We start from the raw sequence: 18,509 nt of genomic DNA, 5'->3' as shown, positions 1-18,509 counted from the left end.
ATATTATTTACCTTGACTTCCAGAAAGCTTTTGATAAAGTTCCTCATCAAAGGCTCCTAAGTAAGCTCAAAAATCATGGGATAGAAGGACAAGTCCTTTTATGGATCAAAAACTGGCTAGTTCATAGAAAACAGAGAGTGAGTGTAGGTGGGCAATTTTCTCAGTGGAGGGTGGTAAGCAGTGGGGTACCGCAGGGATCAGTACTTGGTCCACTGCTTTTTAACTTGTTCATTAATGATTTGGAGATGGGAGTAAGCAGTGAAGTGGCTAAATTTGCGGATGATACAAAGTTGTTCAGGGTGGTGAAAACCAGTGAGGATTGTGAGGCACTCCAAGGGGATCTGTCAAGGATGGGCGAGTGGGCGTCAACATGGCAAATGGGGTTCAATGTGGCCAAGTGCAAGGTGATGCACATTGGAGCCAAAAATCCTAAATATAAATACACATTGATGGGGTCTGAACTGGCAGAGACTGAGCAAGAGAGAGATCTTGGAGTTGTAGTGGATAACTCACTGAAAATGTCGAGACAGTGTGTGACTGCAAGGACGTCCTTCTTCACCCAAAGAGTGATTAACACTTGGAATTCACTGCCACAGGAAGTGGTGGGTGCTACAAGCATGGATGGCTTCAAAAGGGAATTAGATAAGCATATGGAGCAGAGGTCCATCAGTGGCTATTAGCCACAAGGTATAGCTAGGGGCTCTGGGGCAAGTGATGCTCTGTCTTCTTGGTGCTTGGGGGGGGTCAACAGTGGGAGGGCTTCTAATGTCCTGGCCCCACTGCTGGACCTCCTGATGGCACTGGTATTTCTGGCCACTGTGTGACACAGAGTGTTGGACTGATGGGCCTTTGGCCTGATCCAACATTGGCGTCTCTTATGTTCTTATGTTCTTATCAGAAAAATCAGAGTTTTGTTCCTTTACCATACCCAGATAAGAGAACCACATAGAATGAAGCCATATGATGGATGTAGATCCAGTAAATGAGTCATGCCAGAGGCCTTTATTTTGTCTGTAAAGTAGAACTAAATGCTGATGAAGCTACAATAGTATGTCCTGAGGTGCTGAATGTGGTTGTGGTTCCCACTGATAGTCCATTCTTTGATAGAAAGGGTTAATCAGTGCTTGGATTGACAGATTATAGTTTTTCTTTGATTTTGTTCTTCCATAGATGTCTAAATCTACGGGCAACTTTCTCACGCTGCATCAAACAGTTGAGAAGTTTTCTGCTGATGGTAAGCCATGAGGTTGAAATTTGAAATCTTGTTAAATTGTTGGACAAATGGTTCTGCCTTTAATTGAATGAATAAATAAATATATAAATGCTAAGGGCTGCATGCATTTTTAATAGAGTTATTTTATTTTGTGCATTATAAATTGGTATTTGTAAGTTTCCTTGAGGCACACGGAAAGAAAGGCAAGGAATAAATATTTATACAAATATTGATTATAGGCAGGGATTCATGGCAGAGGAGATCTCATCCTTTTATCTTGCTCTTCCTGTCCCCTCAACAGCCCTCTTCATCCCCTTTTCACTCCACTGCTTTTCTAGTCCTTTCCTTCCTTTTTTCACCCTCTCCTTTTTCTCTTGCTTTTCCTGCTTGTGACCACATTCTCATAGGCCTCCTGGTGGTGGCACCACTCTTACCCTCCCTGCCACCTGCTCCTTTCTTCTCTGCTGCTTCTCTGATGGCTGCCACACACACGGTCGCTCGCCCACCTGCCTGCAGCACCACTGCCTGCTCTTGCCTGGCTCATCTGGTGATGGCTCTACCACCCTTCCTGCTAGATTCTCCCTTTCACCATCACCTCTACTGTCTGGCAAAACCTTCTAGCTGATTTTGGTTGTGTATAAGGTTGCTATGTAACCATGAAAATAGCAGCAGAACAGTGATGTAGTGTCATGAGATCTTGTTTTTTCCTCCTGAACATAAACATTTAATTTTTTTTAAAAAATGTTTTTTTCTCTTTTGCGTAAACTTAGGGGGTGACCCAGGTTTGTACAAACTACCCCAGTAGTACATACCTGGCCCCAGTGTGAGGGTTTTTCAGTCTGCACTCTGAGATCCATATTCAGCATGATTTTAAAAACAGTTATTTTTTTGCTAAGGGGAAAATGTAAGCTTGTAGTATCAGTGCTGGCATAAAGGGAGAAGTCGTATTGAACATCCTTCGGACTTGGCACAAGGACTTTAAACTTTTGGTTTTGTTAGTGTTTTAAGCATACTTTGCATAGCTGTGCACTGGAAAATGGCCTAGTGTGTTGGGATAACCCATCACTTTCCCCTTATAAGAACTGATTTCCCCTCCCCCCCCATTTTCCTTCCAAAGCGTCATATAGTCTAATAGTCAAATAAGGGCTCATCTGCAGATACTTAAATCGTGGATTGGGCCCGTGTGACTAAAAACAGATATTTCTGCAAGCTTGGGGGACACCCCAGGTTTGCCAAAAATCTTTAAAAGTTTAAAAATACATTGGAGGAGGTTTAATCCACCCCAAACGAAAGCATTATCTGCATGTGTGCAGACGATGCACCTACCTCCTTTTCCTCTGTCAGTAGTGCTGGTTGGGGGGGTTGGGGTAGCTGGTAGCTGTGCTGGGTCTGGTGAGAGAGATGGAGGAGGAGGAAGCCACAGCAGGCCTGCCAGGAGCCTCACTTGGAGTGGTGATTGGGGGTGGTGGTGAGGGAAGCCCAACAGGAGCGGCACTGTACTCACCACTAGGAGCAGCAGTGGTGGTGGGGGGTAAAGGAAGCTGCAGGGGGCTCTGCAGTGGGAGGGGGAAAGCCGCAGTGGGCCTGGCAGCAGCCATAGTTGAGATTTGCCAGGAGCTGCAGTGGGCAGCAATGGGAGGGGAGGAGAAAAAGGCTAAGAGGGGGAAGGGATCTTCCTCACAAATATTATGGATCCCCACTTGTAGTTCTTTTATTAATAAATCCAGTTTTGAACCTGGGTTTCATGCTGAAGCAGTAGCCGAGAATCAGGTCTTGCTATCTGGTATTAGACAGCAGCTGACTTCCTAAGGCCCTAGACTATAAGCATGTTTTCTCTTCAGGTATGCGGTTGGCATTGGCTGATGCAGGCGATACTGTTGAAGATGCAAACTTTGTGGAAGCCATGGCAGATGCTGGCATGCTCAGACTATACACTTGGGTGGAATGGGTGAAGGAAATGCTTGCTAACTGGGACAGCCTAAGAAGTGGGCCTGCTGCTACCTTCAATGACAGAGTCTTTGCCAGGTAAAACGAAGAAATCAGTAAACATCTAGTTTAAAAATATCTTTTTTTGGTCTCTAAAGAAAATGAGTTTCGTAAAACAATATTTGCACTTACCATTCTGCGTACACTGTAGTGTTACTACTTTAACTGGTTGGACTCTAGCTTTATCCATTCATTTCTTCCTCAGTGAAATGAACACTGGCATAATCAAGACAGATCAAAACTACGAGAAGATGATGTTCAAGGAAGCCCTGAAAACTGGCTTCTTTGAGTTTCAGGTAGGTAATGTGCTTTCCATAACACAGAGAGAGAGTTCATATATCTATATTAAAAATTCTAGCCTGCCTTCTAGCCTGCAGGCTTTCCAAGCAACTTATGGCCAATTTAAGCTATGCAGTAACAATATAATAAAAGAAACCCATATGAAAACAGCAGGTAAAACAAAAATGCTGTAGCGTTGCTCTTTCTGTTGAACCTTATATCTCCAGGACCTCAGGGGGAGATATAACTTTTCAGACCATGAGTCCATCTGCTGAATACTGCCCTGTTCTGACTGGTAATGACTCTGCAAGATCCCAGCAGGGATTTTAGCTAGACTTACTTTTTGAGATCCTTTACCTGGAGACTCCCAAGGCCTGAAATTGGGACTTCTGCATGCAAAATATGCTGTCTGCCCCTGAACGGTGGTCCCTTCCCATTGTGGCTCTCCTGCTTCAACTATTTTCTGGAGCCCAGGCTGATGTTCTGCTAGATAGGAAGGTATAAGTAACCTCAAGTTCTTTGCAGTCAATTCTGGTCTGTCCTGGGCTCATTGTACCTCTACAGGAAGTAGTTTCTACTGTGGCAGGCAGAAAGCTACTGTCATTGGCAGGCAGTAAAGAGGGAGGACAAAATAATTAAGAGAAAATATTGTTTCCTTGCTCTCTCCCCCACCACTCTTTTAACAAAACAAATTTTCATGAAGGATGGCTAGATCAGGAAATGTATTTGTGTTACCATTTAGGAAGCAGAACGTTTTTCACAATAGTCCATAAGGTGTCAGCAACTCTCTAAAGTGTCTGCAGCGGCATATTGCTTTGCTTAGTAATGAATTGCTCTGACTGATTTTAACGCAACTGACTTGACTTTCAGGAATATGATTTGGCTGGCTGAACTATGTGCATAATAATAGATCATATTTATTGCTTCTCTCTTTTTTCTTTTGCTACTTAATGGTAGCTTTTTATGTGGCCATTCAGAATCATAGCGTCTAATATACAGTTACAGTTATCCTTGACTTTTATGCCCATTCCGATAGATGTCTCTTTTTTAAGAGCCGTAATAATGTAAAGCTATGTAATGTCCAACCGGCAGAAGTTCATTTGATTCTAATGCCAGCTGTTTTTTTTAAAGAAAAAATATATAGCCCTTTTAATAATCCATTATAGGATTGTAAGTAGTTCGTGTTTTAAGGACAGATTAAAGCAAGGAAATTGGCTTTCACGCAATACTTTTTCATGACAGTTGGAATGTTTTAAGGGTGGTTGTGCTTGACTCTCTTTTAGGCAGCAAAAGACAAGTACCGCGAACTAGCTATTGAAGGAATGCACAGAGACTTGGTGCTCCAGTTCATTGAATCTCAGACACTCCTGTTAGCTCCAATCTGCCCTCATGTGTGTGAATACATTTGGCAACTGTTGGACAAGGTACTGATACATATTTATCACCAGTGTCTGTTTGTGGAAGAAGGATCTCTGTTGTTGGATGGTATTTTGCAAAGCATATATGTGCGCACTGCTCACAAAGACACATCTCTTGAGTCCCCTGTTGAGGCTGAATTGATTACCCAGGAGGTTAAGGTGTAGTGCGTGTGGACAACTTTTGTTAACCTACAAAGTCCCTGTAGCTTGTCCCATAGGACAAGGGAATCCACTGAGACCTCCAGCCAGTTGCTTCCTGTATAGTTGCATCCTACACATCCTCTGTCTCAGGTGCTGTTTTTGATGTGAGGCTAGTGTGCGTTGAATCTTAGGTTTTTAAAGATGTCACAGTGTTGGGAACTGGCTATAGGAAGGTCATGAGGCTTGCTTTTTATTTAATTATTGTAATAAGCACTGATATAGTGCTATTCATTGTTGCTTAAAACAGTTGTCTATTTCAACATAAATAATAACAGTATAAATGGGCAATTTTCTCAGTGGAGGGACGTAAGCAGTGGGGTACCGCAGGGATCAGTACTCGGTCCACTGCTTTTTAACTTGTTCATTAATGATTTGGAGTTGGGAGTAAGCAGTGAAGTGGCTAAATTTGCGGATGATACAAAGTTGTTCAGGGTGGTGAAAACCAGTGAGGATTGTGAGGCACTCCAAGGGGATCTGTCAAGGATGGGCGAGTGGGCGTCAACATGGCAAATGGGGTTCAATGTGGCCAAGTGCAAGGTGATGCACATTGGAGCCAAAAATCCTAAATATAAATACACATTGATGGGGTCTGAACTGGCAGAGACTGAGCAAGAGAGAGATCTTGGAGTTGTAGTGGATAACTCACTGAAAATGTCGAGACAGTGTGTGACTGCAATAAAGAAGGCCAATGCTATGCTGGGGATTATTAGGAAGGGTATTGAAAACAGATCAGCCAATATCATAATGCCCCTATATAAATCAATGGTGAGACCTCATTTGGAATACTGTGTGCAGTTCTGGTCACCACACCTTAAAAAGGATATTATAGCTTTGGAAAAAGTGCAGAAAAGGGCAACTCGAATGATAAAAGGGTTGGAACACTTTCCCTATGAGGAAAGGTTAAAGCACTTAGGGCTCTTTAGCTTGGAGAAAAGACGACTGAGGGGTGACATGATTGAGGTTTATAAGATTATGCATGGGAAAGAGCAGGTAGAGAAAGAGGTACTTTTCTCCCTTTCTCACAGTACAAGAACTCGTGGGCACACCATGAAATTGCTGAGCGGTTGGGTTAGAACGGATAAAAGGAAGTACTTCTTCACCCAAAGAGTGATTAACACATGGAATTCACTGCCACAGGAGGTGGTGGCGGCTACAAGCATGGACGGCTTCAAAAGGGAATTAGATAGGCATATGGAGCAGAGGTCCATCAGTGGCTATTAGCCACAAGGTATAGATAGGGGCTCTGGGGCAAGTGATGCTCTGTCTTCTTGGTGCTTGGGGGGGGGCAACAGTGGGAGGACTTCTAATGTCCTGGCCCCACTGGTGGACCTCCTGATGGCACCTGGTATTTTTGGCCACTGTGTGACAGAGTGTTGGACTAGATGGGCCTTTGGCCTGATCCAACATTGGCGTCTCTTATGTTCTTAACATTAAATTAATGGCTTTCATGATAGGAATCTAGATAGCTGCAAGGCTGCAGTTGTACTATGCAGAGTGGTATGCTGGTATTGCCAGATTCTTTGAGATCCAGGGTCCAGATCCAAATTTGTAAATTGTATGTGTTCTTGACGAGCACTGAAAAGGCAAAGAGCCTGTAGTGAGGAGAGGAGATTTATGGAACATATAAAGCTTGCAGGTATGGCTGTAACTACAGTGGTATCTTTTGCACTTCTATGTTGTATCACAGATTAATATGGGGAGGGTTCACATTTAAAATAAGCAAATATAGCTTTTATTCTTCTCTACTGCCAAAGCCAGTGCATGTTTAAGTAAATTAATAACGTCAGTATTTTGAAACACTTTTGAAAACATGAACACGATTAGCATATTTTTCATCAGAATGGATTATACGAGTCCAAATCCAAGATTTGTAGACTAGTTACTAGCAAGACTGTAAACAGTTTGTGCTTCTGTGCTTTAACGCAGATGTCTGACTTGAGGGAAGAAAAAAAATCTTTCAAGCACAGGTGCCAAGTAGAATTTTAAAACCATGTGGAACAGCCAGCCACTGGCTACCAAGTTGGTAGGCCCAGGGGAGGGGGACAAACTAAAGCCGGAGGGAGCTTGAATAATTTCTTGGCTTCATTAGGAGACAATTCTGGCAAATGCTGTTTCGTGGAACTCTCTGAGGGAGCGGGGGAGGAAGGAGAGATTTAGCTGCTAAAGGCCCTGAAGGTGAAGAAACGGTCAAGGCCATTTTCTCATCACCATCCTTTATGGGGCAACTATTCAGAGTACAGGTGCCTTGAAATCCTCAAAGTATAATAGCTTTGATACAAGGCTTGATACAAGAAATCAAAGGGGAAGTAGAGTGTGATAGTAGTTCTTGGGCTTTCTGTAGCTGCCCCTTCCCCTACACTATAGCATTCTGTTTCTTTCCCTCAGATCCCCTTTTCTACTCTTTCTGTGCTAAATCTTCACCTCACATTTTCCCTCCTTGTTCATATCTCAGCTAAGTATTGATCAACTATGTGAAGACTCTGGGGGAGCTTCCTGTTGCAGATTTGGGGTGGGTGGGAGGGAGAAAGATCATGGAAATATAAACTGTATCTCCTGCACATCCCATTGTGATTGATTAGGAATAGTGAACCTATGAGCCATGTCTTAAATCTAGTATCTGTTGACTTCATTTTAAAGACGGACTCCATCATGAAAGCCTCCTGGCCAGTGCCTGGCCCTGTGGATGAAATATTGATCCACTCTTCCCAGTACCTCACAGAAGTTGCTCATGACCTTCGTGTGCGTCTCAAAAACTATCTGGCACCAGCAAAAGGAAAGGTAAATGGCTGTGAATCCATTTCGTCCACTGAATGCTTTTTCCATTCACTCACATTGGGAATTCTCCTCATTGACTACATTTATTCTCTCTGTTCTCACTGTTTTCTAGAAGGGCAATAAAGAAGCTCCCCAGAAGCCGTCACATTGCACCATTTATGTGGCCAAGAACTACCCACCGTGGCAACACACCACGCTTTCCATTCTGCAGAAGCACTACCAGGTGAACATCCTATCCCAGTTCCTCTTTTTTATGACTTTACTCTCAGTCTCTCCCACTCCTCCATCCCTGTAATAAACTAATTTGGCATCAAGTTTATTGAATTTAAGGAAAATGGTGTGTTTCCCCCCATGCTTTAATAAGCGTCTGCAGGTATTGCAGTGCTCGGTAATAGTGCCGTTACAGGTACATGATTAACTTTGCCATATGACCTCATTCCTAGTGACATTTTGTAAATGAAGTTATGGCCACAACTTTATTCTTCGTAATCTTTTGCACATGCAAAGCGTAGTAAGCAGCTTGCTTCAGCACCATTTGTGCAACAGAAGTACTAGCTATTGTCAGACTGGTGCTGCTTCCTTGTTAGGCAGGGGGCTTTTAAAACCCACTATAGCCCTTAGTGAGTATAATAATTCTCTGGCTTTATAGGAAATGTATTGAAGCACGATAAAGTCTTTTGTCTTCTAACCGAACAGGGTGCAAAGAAATCTGGCTTTAAAAGCCACAGTCCCTGAATTCTCGAGCTGCTGGAACTGATCTGTCAATTGTTCGTAGCACAGGAACAATGGCGCTGCTCGAGCTGAACTGCTAAATATGCCAGTTGATTTGAGGACTGTGTGTGTATTTTTATAGCTACACTGACATAATTAAATTAACTCTTTTAATTGGAAACAAGCATGACTTTGTACTCTGGTACTCACTGCCACCAATCCCTGTTGGAAGGGGGGAGGGAAATTGGATTCTGCTAACTGAATCCTTTCGTCCTCTGTGGGGCTTCTTTTGAGAGAAGTGAAATTGAAATGTGAACTTGTACTAATGTAAGGGGAAATCTAGGCGCATTACTTGGCTGGCAGTGAGTAAAACTCCCTGCCTCCTAACCATGAATAAAGTATCTGTATGAGTTTACCAAGACTGAGATGCTAGTACAGTTAAGACACCTATGGTGGGAACTAATGATTTGTTGTACCTCTTTTGGTGCATGAGAAGGGAAGCTTACATTTATCTATTTATTTATTATTTACATCATTTATTGTATGCCTTTCTCACTTGAACTCAAGGTGGATTACACAGAATAAATCAAGTTAAGTGTGCGGACTCTAATCTGGGAGAAGCAGGTTTGATTCCCCACTCCTCCACTTGCACCTGGCTGGATGACCTTGGGGAAGCCGTAGTTCTGATAAGAGCTGTTCTTGAAAAAGAGCAGTTCTGTCAAGAGCTCTCTCAGCCCCACCTACCTCACAGGGTGTCTGTTGTGGGGAGGGGAAGGGAAAGGAGTTTGTAAGCCGCTCTGAGACACCTTTGGGTAGTGAAGGGCGGGGTATAAATCCAATCTCTTCTTCTTCTTCTTCTACAATCGACAGGATGGAGTATTCAGTAGAACCAATCAGAAATCTAAAAAACCGAACAGAAGCAAAGCCGAAGTGTTAACATGATGCATTAAATGATACAAAATTACACAATAGGACCAGTGTTTCAGTATGCTAAACACAATACATTAAGTGATATAAAAATAAATAGTAGGATCCTAGTTTCAGTAAGCTAGACACAGTAGCGTAGACCACAGTCCCTAATCTAAATAACGTTAAATCATTTAGTACAATGCAACTCTTATTTCCTGTGTAGAAAAGCCCTCTTGAATAATTCAGTTTTACATGAATGCAATAGCGTTGAGGTATAAGGAAAGCAGCAAGAGAGCATCTACTTCCCATCGTATAATAAAACTGAGCTACATCCAAGCATGAATTTAGCAAAGGCCTTCACTATTTAAGACACACTAACCTCAAGCCAGCCTACCAACCATGTGTTACTGGGTTCCGTCTCCTACCCCCTGTCTACTTGTCCAAGACAGCCAGCCCATGTGGGCCCATGGTCCATGACTGAGCTGTATCCAGGTTGGTAGGTCACAGGCTATGAAGGCTTGGGATAGAAGGCTTGTTCTGTTTAAGAAGACATGATATTTAAGTTGAGGCCGTATCTAGAAAAATGACTTTATAAATGATACTTTGAGGCTGTGAACTTGATTTTTATAAAAAGCAAAATTTAAAAGAATCTGGGGTAAAGTAGGCATGAAAATTTATAAGAATGAAGAGGGAAAGTTTCAGGCAAAGTTCGCTTGTGTAGCCATATGAAGGAAGCTCTCACAAGGACTGTATATACTTTTGTACTTACAGAATCAACATGCAGTGGTGTGAATGAATTTTGTTGTTGTTTGTTGTTGTTGTTATTGTTGTAGGCCAATGGAGGAGAACTACCAGACAACAAAATAATTGCCAGTGAACTCGGGTCCTTGCCAGGACTGAAGAAATACATGAAAAAGGTTATGCCTTTTGTTGCCATGATCAAGGTCAGTCTCTTTAAAAGTTGTTATCTCTCCCTTATATATAATTGAGTAAGACGCAGCGTCAGACGCAACGGAGAGAAAATGCGCAGCAACAGTGTTTGGAGGCTTGAACTGTCCGTCAGAAGCTTTTCCAGCTTCCATTGGCCGTGTCGCCTAAGTCCCACCTCAGAACACAAAAGGCTCTAGCCCTGCCTCTGCACCCGGTCCCCTCAGACGTCAGACTACTGCTGACAACCACCTAGTGGGTGAGTGGAACCGGGGAGCACTTGAAGGGCGGCGGCAATAAGCCGTTCGCTGCCACCCGACTCCCCCCCTCCACTAGCCAGGGCTGGAGGGAATCAGTGGAAGGCCGCTAGTGGCAGCTCATCACCGCTCGCCGCGGCCCGATTCCCCCCCTTTATCGCAGCCTGTTTCCCCCCCGCCCACCTACCCCCGCTTCAAAGACCCCTTGGAGCCCCACAGGCTTCCGGAGACAGCAGGTGAGGGGCAGCGGCGCTGAGCCAACCCCCGCCGGCCTGTTTTCGCCGCTCCCCCCACCTTTGCCAGCTTTCAGGGGCAGCAGCCCAGAGGCGGCAACGCTGAGCCAACCCCCACCAGCCCGTTTTCGCCACTCCCCCCCCACCTTCACCAGCTTTCGGGGGCAGCAGGCGAGGGGTGGCGGCGCTGAACCAACCCCCGGCCCCTTAATTTTCGCTGTTCCCCCCCACCTTCACCAGCTTTCCGGGGGCAGCAGGCAAAGGGCAGTGGCAGCGCTTAGCCAACCCCCGCCGCCCCTTTCCCCCCACTACCCCCCTTCCTCACTCTCTCTTTCTTTTTCTCTATCTCCCTTCATTCTTTCCCTCTCCTCCCTCCCTCCCTCCCTCCCTCCCTGTCTGTCTGTCTGGCTTACTGACTGTCTGTCTATGTTTCCCCCCCCTCACCCTTCTTCCTTCCTTCCTTCCTTTCTCCAAACCCCTCTATCTATCCATCTACCTATCTATCTACCACCCACCCACCCTACCTTTCTAGGGCCCATTGTCTTCGTCCACAATGGGCTTTGCTCCCTAGTCAAATATAATTTGGTTAATAATTGATATGGTTACAAAAACTCTAGATAAAACTCATTTTGTTATTTTTGCTTCTAAAGTATAAAAACATAATCTAGAGGTGACTCAAATGTATCAGTTCAAATGATACATGGGTGTGAGGGAGAACCTGAATTATAATTGGAGAAAAGGTGATGAAAATTTACTTAATTTGGTACCTGTTGGTGAAGCTCCTTCAGTAACATTTTATTTATTTAAAATATTTATATGCCTTCCTTACTCCATACTCAGGAGTATGCCTTCCTTACTCAGGATGCCAGCCTGTGGTAAGATTAATGAAAATTGCATTATAATAAAACAATGAATTATTAAAAAACTGTATTAAAATTGCCATTCTAAAAATACCTTATATAGGGCTATTTTTGGGCAGGAACGCACAGGAACGGAGTTCCGGCTGGCTCCCAAGTTGGCCACACCCAGCAGGAACTCATTAGCATAATAGGCCACACCCAACAGCAGAAACTCATTAGGATTGGCTACTTTAGGGGTGTGTGGCCTAACATGCAAAGGAGTTTCTGCTCCAAAAAAAGCCCTGGGTTTTGACAACAAACAAGGTAAACAGAATAAGAAGCAAAAAGTGGGTGTGGCTGGATGACCACACTTCTGGTAACATGGAGGTGTGGCCTAATGGGCTAATGAGCTGTGCTGTCAGGGGTGTGACCTAATATGCTAATGAGTTTCTGATGTTGGGTGTGGCCTATTATGCTAATGAGTTCCTGCTGGGCTTTTTCTACAAAAAGAGCCCTGAATTGGAGAAATATTCCCTTTGTCCCAGACTCAGGCTGTCCCAAATGCTCTGTGGAATAATTCTGTTTTATAGCTCTCCAGAAAGCCAGGACAGTGGAAGGTCCCATGCTGACCTCTTCTGGTATGTTGTTTCACAGTCATTGGGCAGTTAGAGTGTACCCTAGACAAAGGAAGTGCAGACAGGAGACCATGCTGGGAAGCATCAGTGCTTCATTTTTAACTAGTTTCATAGGTGAACTTTTAAATTAGCTGTAAGTGTGTGCTTTTAAATTCAGCAAAGCACTCAGTAAAGTTAACAACTATAATGCTGTGTTAGTCTCTCATTCATTCGAAATCCGTCTTCCTGAGAATTTGAATACAAATAGGAAGTGCAATTGGTTTTCTCATTTTGTTTCATCTAGTAGTTGGGCTGAAAAACCATCTTGGTGTTAAGTTCAGCTGCAAAGCTGGGAACTCCCATTCTGCTATGCACAGTAATACCTCTCTTCTGTGAGTGGCTTCCCAACTGGGATGGAACAAGATTTTTAGTCCCTGGAAGAAATGATTAAAAGCATGGTTGTTTTAGTCTTTGGCATATTGAAAATGTCTCCCCAATACAAACCCTTGGGTCAGTGTGAATTGCCCAATGCCTCTGATACCTTTTAGCAAATATGTAAAAGAAAAAATTTAACTTTTAATGATACCACTTGAATAATACGTATTGGGCTGTGGATGCAGAACAGAGTGCTGAAATAAGAGTTCCTTCCGTGAAGATAGTTTCAGGATACTTTGGCCACCAAATGAGAAGGGAGTTCTCACTGGAGAAGACCATGATGCTGGGAAAGATTGAAGGTCAAAGAAGACGGGGACGGCAAAGGATGAGATGGTTAGACAGTGTCATCGAGGCAACGAACATGAAATTAAGCAAACTTCAGAGGACGGTGGATGACAGGAAGGCCTGGCATGATCTGGTCCATGGGGTCGCGGAGAGTCGGACTCGACTGTGCGACTGAGCAACAAAAGAAGAGCTAGATTCAAATCCAGGAGCACCTTAAGAGGCCAAGAAGATTCTCGGGCTAGGAACTTTCGTGAGTCAGGGCTCCCTTCATTGGATACCTGACAAAGAGAGCTTTGATTCTCAAAAGCTTATGCCCCGCAAATCTCATTGGTCTCTAAGGTGCTACTGGAATCTAGCTCTGAAATAAGAGGCTTCTCAGAATACTATAGAAGAAGAAGAGGAGATTGGATTTATACCCCGCCAAAGGTGTCTCAGAGCGGCTTACAAACTCCTTTCCCTTCCCCTTCCCGCAACAGACACCCTGTGAGGTAGGTGGGGCTGAGAGAGGTCTGACAGAAACTGCTCTTTTTCAAGAACAGCTCTTATCAGAACTACGGCTTGCCCAAGGTCATCCAGCCAGGTGCAAGTGGAGGAGTGGGGAATCAAACCCAGTTCTCCCAGATTAGAGTCCATACACTTAACCACTACACCAAACTGGCTCTCTATAGGTTGGACAGTCTAGAGTTAATACTATATTCATAAGGCTAGTCCCGTGAACTTGGTACGGTTAAGCAACTGAAGAGAATGTGCTGTGAGTTTTCACAAATGGGATAGTTGTTGTTTCTTGAACAGTGGGGAGAAGGGACAATTTCGGACCCCCCTTCCTCAATATTGCAGGTTTTTGAGCTTAGGGTTTCAGCCGGTCTTATATATCTCTCTTACCAGGTCAGCTCTGATCTAATTGTCAATTTTCCCTGAAACGTACAACTTTCAGTTTGAGAGGGATAACGTAGCAGGCAATATTATTTTTTCTGCTGCTTATTCTCCTTGTCAGTGGTTTGCTCCCTCCACCCATGTTACTGAATTTGAAACACTAAATTGCTGCCTTGCCCTTATTCCCTGCCAAACTTTTTGGGAGTCAGACAAGCCTCTATTCATGCCCTTGATGTGGCAGAAGCCTGACTCTGGCACATTGCAAATTCTTGTGCTTCATGTCGAATTCTGCAAGAGATGCAGCTTTGTAGACTGAGACTGAGCTTATGTGCGGTCCCCCTTTTTTTTTTTTACTCATTGCTTTTGCCTTGTTAACGTATTTGTCTTGCTTTGCCAATCTTTCCGTTGGCTCATAAGGCCCATTGGACATTTCTCTGCATGTGTGCTTTGAATTGACAAAAAATGCAATTACATAACAAGACCTAGAAACATTCAGCCCTAATTCCCTGAGCCGGCACACAAAGCTGCAAAGCAGATTGTCTGGGCAACTAATATTCACCGTGTTCTTTCGTTTTGTTAGGTCAAACAAGAATCTTAATGTAACACAATATTTACTGCCTTGCAAAGCAAAATAAGTCACTCTTAATTTTGAAAGCCCCGTGCATATTAGAAAAGCAAAGAACTACCAATGAATAACAAAGCAAATAGCTTTTATTCTGTCAAGAGGATCTGGTGGTCTGTTTAGGTATTCGTGGAAGCTGGCTAAGCAAAGGGGAAAGGAGCCTGCGAAGGGAAGGTTTTACAACTGAAGATGCTGCAGAAGATCAGCTTGCAGTTTCTGGTTACATTCTGGGCCAGCTGTCCACCCAAGTGACCAAGCAGCTGCTTGGGACACCACAATGGGCAGGTGCCAGTATACTGTTGCAGCTTGCCTTTCTCCCAGACAGCAATGACCAAGGAGGTGGTGATAGGTGTGGCTTGTGTCTCTTTGCCTTCCCAGGCTTGTGCCGCCACCAACCAGGTCCAAGCTAAAATCTAGTGATGCCGCTTGTTTGGGGGCAGCCCGGCCTACAACATCTTTATCCATGTCTCCCCCAACCCATGTGTGCCTTAGTCATTGTAACTGCATGTGAGACCCTACAAGAAAAAGATGGAAGAGGTTCCAAGTGACTGACTGGGCCCCTTCCCTTCCACCCTTTTGGAAGGCTTGTGTGGCCACAATTTTTGAGAGGGCTGGCTTGTTTACGGAGGGCTCTCTACTATGTATTGGAGACTGTTGGTTGGGGGCTAATAGGTTTGATTGTTCATAGTTTTAGTATTGCCAGTTTGCTGTGCAGACTGGGTTTTATTGTTGTAAGCCATCTTGAGTTTTGGAAAGATCTTTGAATAAATGGATAACAAATAAACTGATTGCCCTGACCTGGATAGTCCAGGCAAGCCCAATCTCGTCAGATTTTGGAATCTAAGCAGAGTCGACTCTGGCAAGTACTTGGGAAACCTCCTTGAAATACCAGAGGTGGGAGGCGGGGGCAGGTTTTATTCAGCCACCTCTCTGAATATCCTCCAGGCCCCCAGTAGGAGTCAGTCACCAGAGGTCTCCATAACTTCCAGGTGTGCGCTCTCTCTCTCTCTCTCTCTTTCTCTCTCTCTCACGCACACAAATACAACATAGATAAATAAACTGATGGTTCCTTAGCTTCAGCCAGTTCTGGTGAGACTGGGGAACTGATTGCCTGAAAGGATTTTTATTGACATATCTTCAGATGATTTGGATATTGGCCACATATTTTATCATGAGCCATGATTTGGGGCTGGGGGGAGACATGCAGAACTGAACATTCTAGATGAAGTCTAACTGTGCCCTGGCTTAAAGAAGCCTGATCTGGGGGCTTTTGGACAATGCAGATATTTATTCCTCCTCAAGTTGAGTAAGTATGGGAGTGGAGTCATTTGGCCCACAGTCTTTATTGGCTGTCCAAATGCAACATTCTGGAGCAGGAGTTTATGCGGTATGAGATAACGTGTGTGTGTGTGGGTAAATCAGCTCAATTCACAATAAGATTTCCCCCTCATGATTTGTCATGGGATTTGTCCCTTAAGCTCTGTCATACTTCATATCTTGGAGTAAAGCAAAAGGATTATGGTTGCTTGTTAAATATACTTGCATTATGGATGTTTAAGACACTTGGAATGCCGTCTGCTGATTCTAAATATTTTTCAAAGTGTGTTTGTAAGACAAAAGATGAAAAATGCTACTGGTTATTTACATGTTAAGGCTTAGTTTCGTTCTGGTTCACTGGTGGAAACTCTACAAAATTGTAATGGCTCTGCTAGGAGCTTGGGACCCATTTGATGCCAGCAGTAAACTCTGTCAGAAGAGTTCTGTTCTGCCTAAGGCTTCCTCAGCTGTGCTATTCAGTTTCACAATGATGACCCAGATTAAAGTGTTGCTAGGTTTTTCATGTATGCTTTTCCTGCTTCTGGAATGACAGTGCATTTCACAATGATGACCCAGATTAAAATGTTGCTAGGTTTTTCATGTATGCTTTTCCTGCTTCTGAAATGACAGGAGAATCTAGAGAAGAAAGGCCCACGCGTTCTTGATCTGGAGCTGGAGTTTGATGAACGGGCTGTACTCATGGAAAACATCGTCTACCTGACAAATTCCTTGGAGGTGAACATCTGCTAAAAAGTGCTGATAGTTCAGATGGCTGGAAGAGAATTGCTTGAATCTCTGTATATGATTCTGGTTTAAAGGTTCTTAGACTTAATTTTTGGACTCATTTGCTTGAGTTTCAGAAGATCTGAAAGTTAGCTCGTAGAAGAGGAGTATTGAAATAGGTGCTTATGATCATTCATATCCAAGTCATGCAATTCTCTGAATGTTGGAAGCATTCAGTGAAAGAGGCCATCCAAGTCCAAATCTTTTGCAGTTACTGTAAGTGATCTTTCACAATCAAGAGAATTTAATACGGCCAGATATTTTTACACTTGTCATCTTGTCATCTCATGGTGTAGGTACTTAATATGTTATCCCCATTTTTGTTGATGTTATACTTTGTCTTCATCCGTGTCTCTTCTCCAGGGAACTCAGGGAAGCCGCTATAGTTCTCTCTCCCCCTTCCTACTTTCCCCCAATGTCATTCTCATGGCAGCCCTGTGGAGTAGGTGAGGTTGGGAGATAGTGAGTGGACCAAGGTCATCCAGTGGACTTAATGGCTGACTGGGGATTGAAAGCTAAGCCTTGCAAGCCCAGTTCTGAAACTACTGTACCATATTTACTGGTTTTACTGCTACAGTGCAAAACGTTTGTTTACGCATTGTCAGCCATTTTAGCAGAGCACTTATTCGGCATCTGAGATACAAACCACCCACAACATCTTTAATTAGAACCCTCAAAGTTTCTGCCATAATTAGGAAAGCCACGAATTTGCTTCAGATGTGACTTACCCCTGTGAGCTACTGTTTCCTCCAAACTATTAATGCTTTTCCTGTCTCCCACCAAAGCTGGAGCATATAGAGTTGAAGTTTGCTTCCGAAGGAGATGAGAAAATCAAAGAAGACTGCTGTCCTGGAAAACCATTTTGCACGTTCAGAGTGGAAGTAAGTTTTTAAGGCTTTGTTGCTTCCTTACTTGATGCATCACTTCTGTATTCTGCATGCGAATCAAAGTCCTTTATTTACATAAGCTAAAGTAAAGGATCGCTCTGAGGAGTGCTGGGGCAGGAGTTAAAATGTGTCTAAAGTATGTAATGAAAGTGCCACTTCTTAATGTGCGTCTTAGGTTGCAGCCTTTAATTTATCCCACCGGACTTGGCAGGAGCCACTGAGAACAGAAGTAGCTGCTATTATCCCTCTTCCCTCCTTCATTTGGATGTCCTGACTATGGTTCCATTACCCAGTTCAGTGCAGTGATGATAGGCTGTGATGAAACTCTGGGAATGGGGGTTTAGATATCTTGACTAGTGGAATGCCACCTGTATAAACGAGCGGGCCTGTATTGTGCAAGGTCCTGTGGAGGAGGGCAGTGTCTCTTTGTTTTGACCTTGACATATACTGTGAGCAGAGTATGTTCCCACAGCACCATCGTCCTCATGTGGTGCTTTATTTTCCCCTGTATGTTTGGTATAAAGTGTAGCGGTGGTCCTTGGACGTGTTGGCCTGAGGCAAGGGGAGGGGCTATACCTTCCTTCAGTGGTCAGACAGGCAAGGGGACCAGGTTCTGCTTCCTCTCAGCTGTGTCTGATTGCAGCCCACTTATATTGCCCCATAAGGTGCATCCTTGTTTCTTTGAGGCTACAGCATGATGCTGGAGTATGACAATATCCTGGAAACTTTATATTAATGTTCTACTTGCCCATTGCTGTGCAATGATCTCTCTCGCATGTATCGATTCAGGAACCTCAGTGCATTGTCCAGTTTTGAAAATTACATGATGGATCTGGCAAAGAATTAGTACAAGGATGGCAGATCTTCCCTGCATTCCCCTCCCCCAGCAGCCCCTTCCAACCCTGAGAAAGTTGATTCTCAGGGCCATGGGACCTGCGTGGACTA

At 43.9% G+C, this 18,509-nt stretch overlaps 1 protein-coding gene across 1 annotated transcript in view; it reads left to right on the top strand.

The window, feature by feature from the left end:
- The window catches only part of LARS (leucyl-tRNA synthetase), a 68,678-nt gene that overhangs the window by 39,065 nt on the left and 11,104 nt on the right, over positions 1 to 18,509 (top strand). Inside the window, exons 22-30 of the mRNA XM_015413611.1 lie at positions 1,171 to 1,234; positions 3,055 to 3,238; positions 3,405 to 3,495; positions 4,762 to 4,902; positions 7,735 to 7,875; positions 7,985 to 8,095; positions 10,326 to 10,436; positions 16,525 to 16,629; positions 17,463 to 17,558. Of these exons, the coding sequence (XP_015269097.1) occupies positions 1,171 to 1,234; positions 3,055 to 3,238; positions 3,405 to 3,495; positions 4,762 to 4,902; positions 7,735 to 7,875; positions 7,985 to 8,095; positions 10,326 to 10,436; positions 16,525 to 16,629; positions 17,463 to 17,558 (1,044 nt within the window). The remainder of the gene's footprint in view (positions 1 to 1,170; positions 1,235 to 3,054; positions 3,239 to 3,404; positions 3,496 to 4,761; positions 4,903 to 7,734; positions 7,876 to 7,984; positions 8,096 to 10,325; positions 10,437 to 16,524; positions 16,630 to 17,462; positions 17,559 to 18,509) is intronic.

This window comes from Gekko japonicus, unplaced genomic scaffold, assembly GCF_001447785.1.
Source record: "Gekko japonicus isolate JY-2015 unplaced genomic scaffold, Gekko_japonicus_V1.1 scaffold373, whole genome shotgun sequence".
In the NCBI taxonomy this organism is placed as follows: Eukaryota; Metazoa; Chordata; class Lepidosauria; order Squamata; family Gekkonidae; genus Gekko; species Gekko japonicus.
The sequence above is the reverse complement of the archived record's forward strand: the minus strand, read 5'-3'. Positions and strand labels throughout refer to the sequence as shown.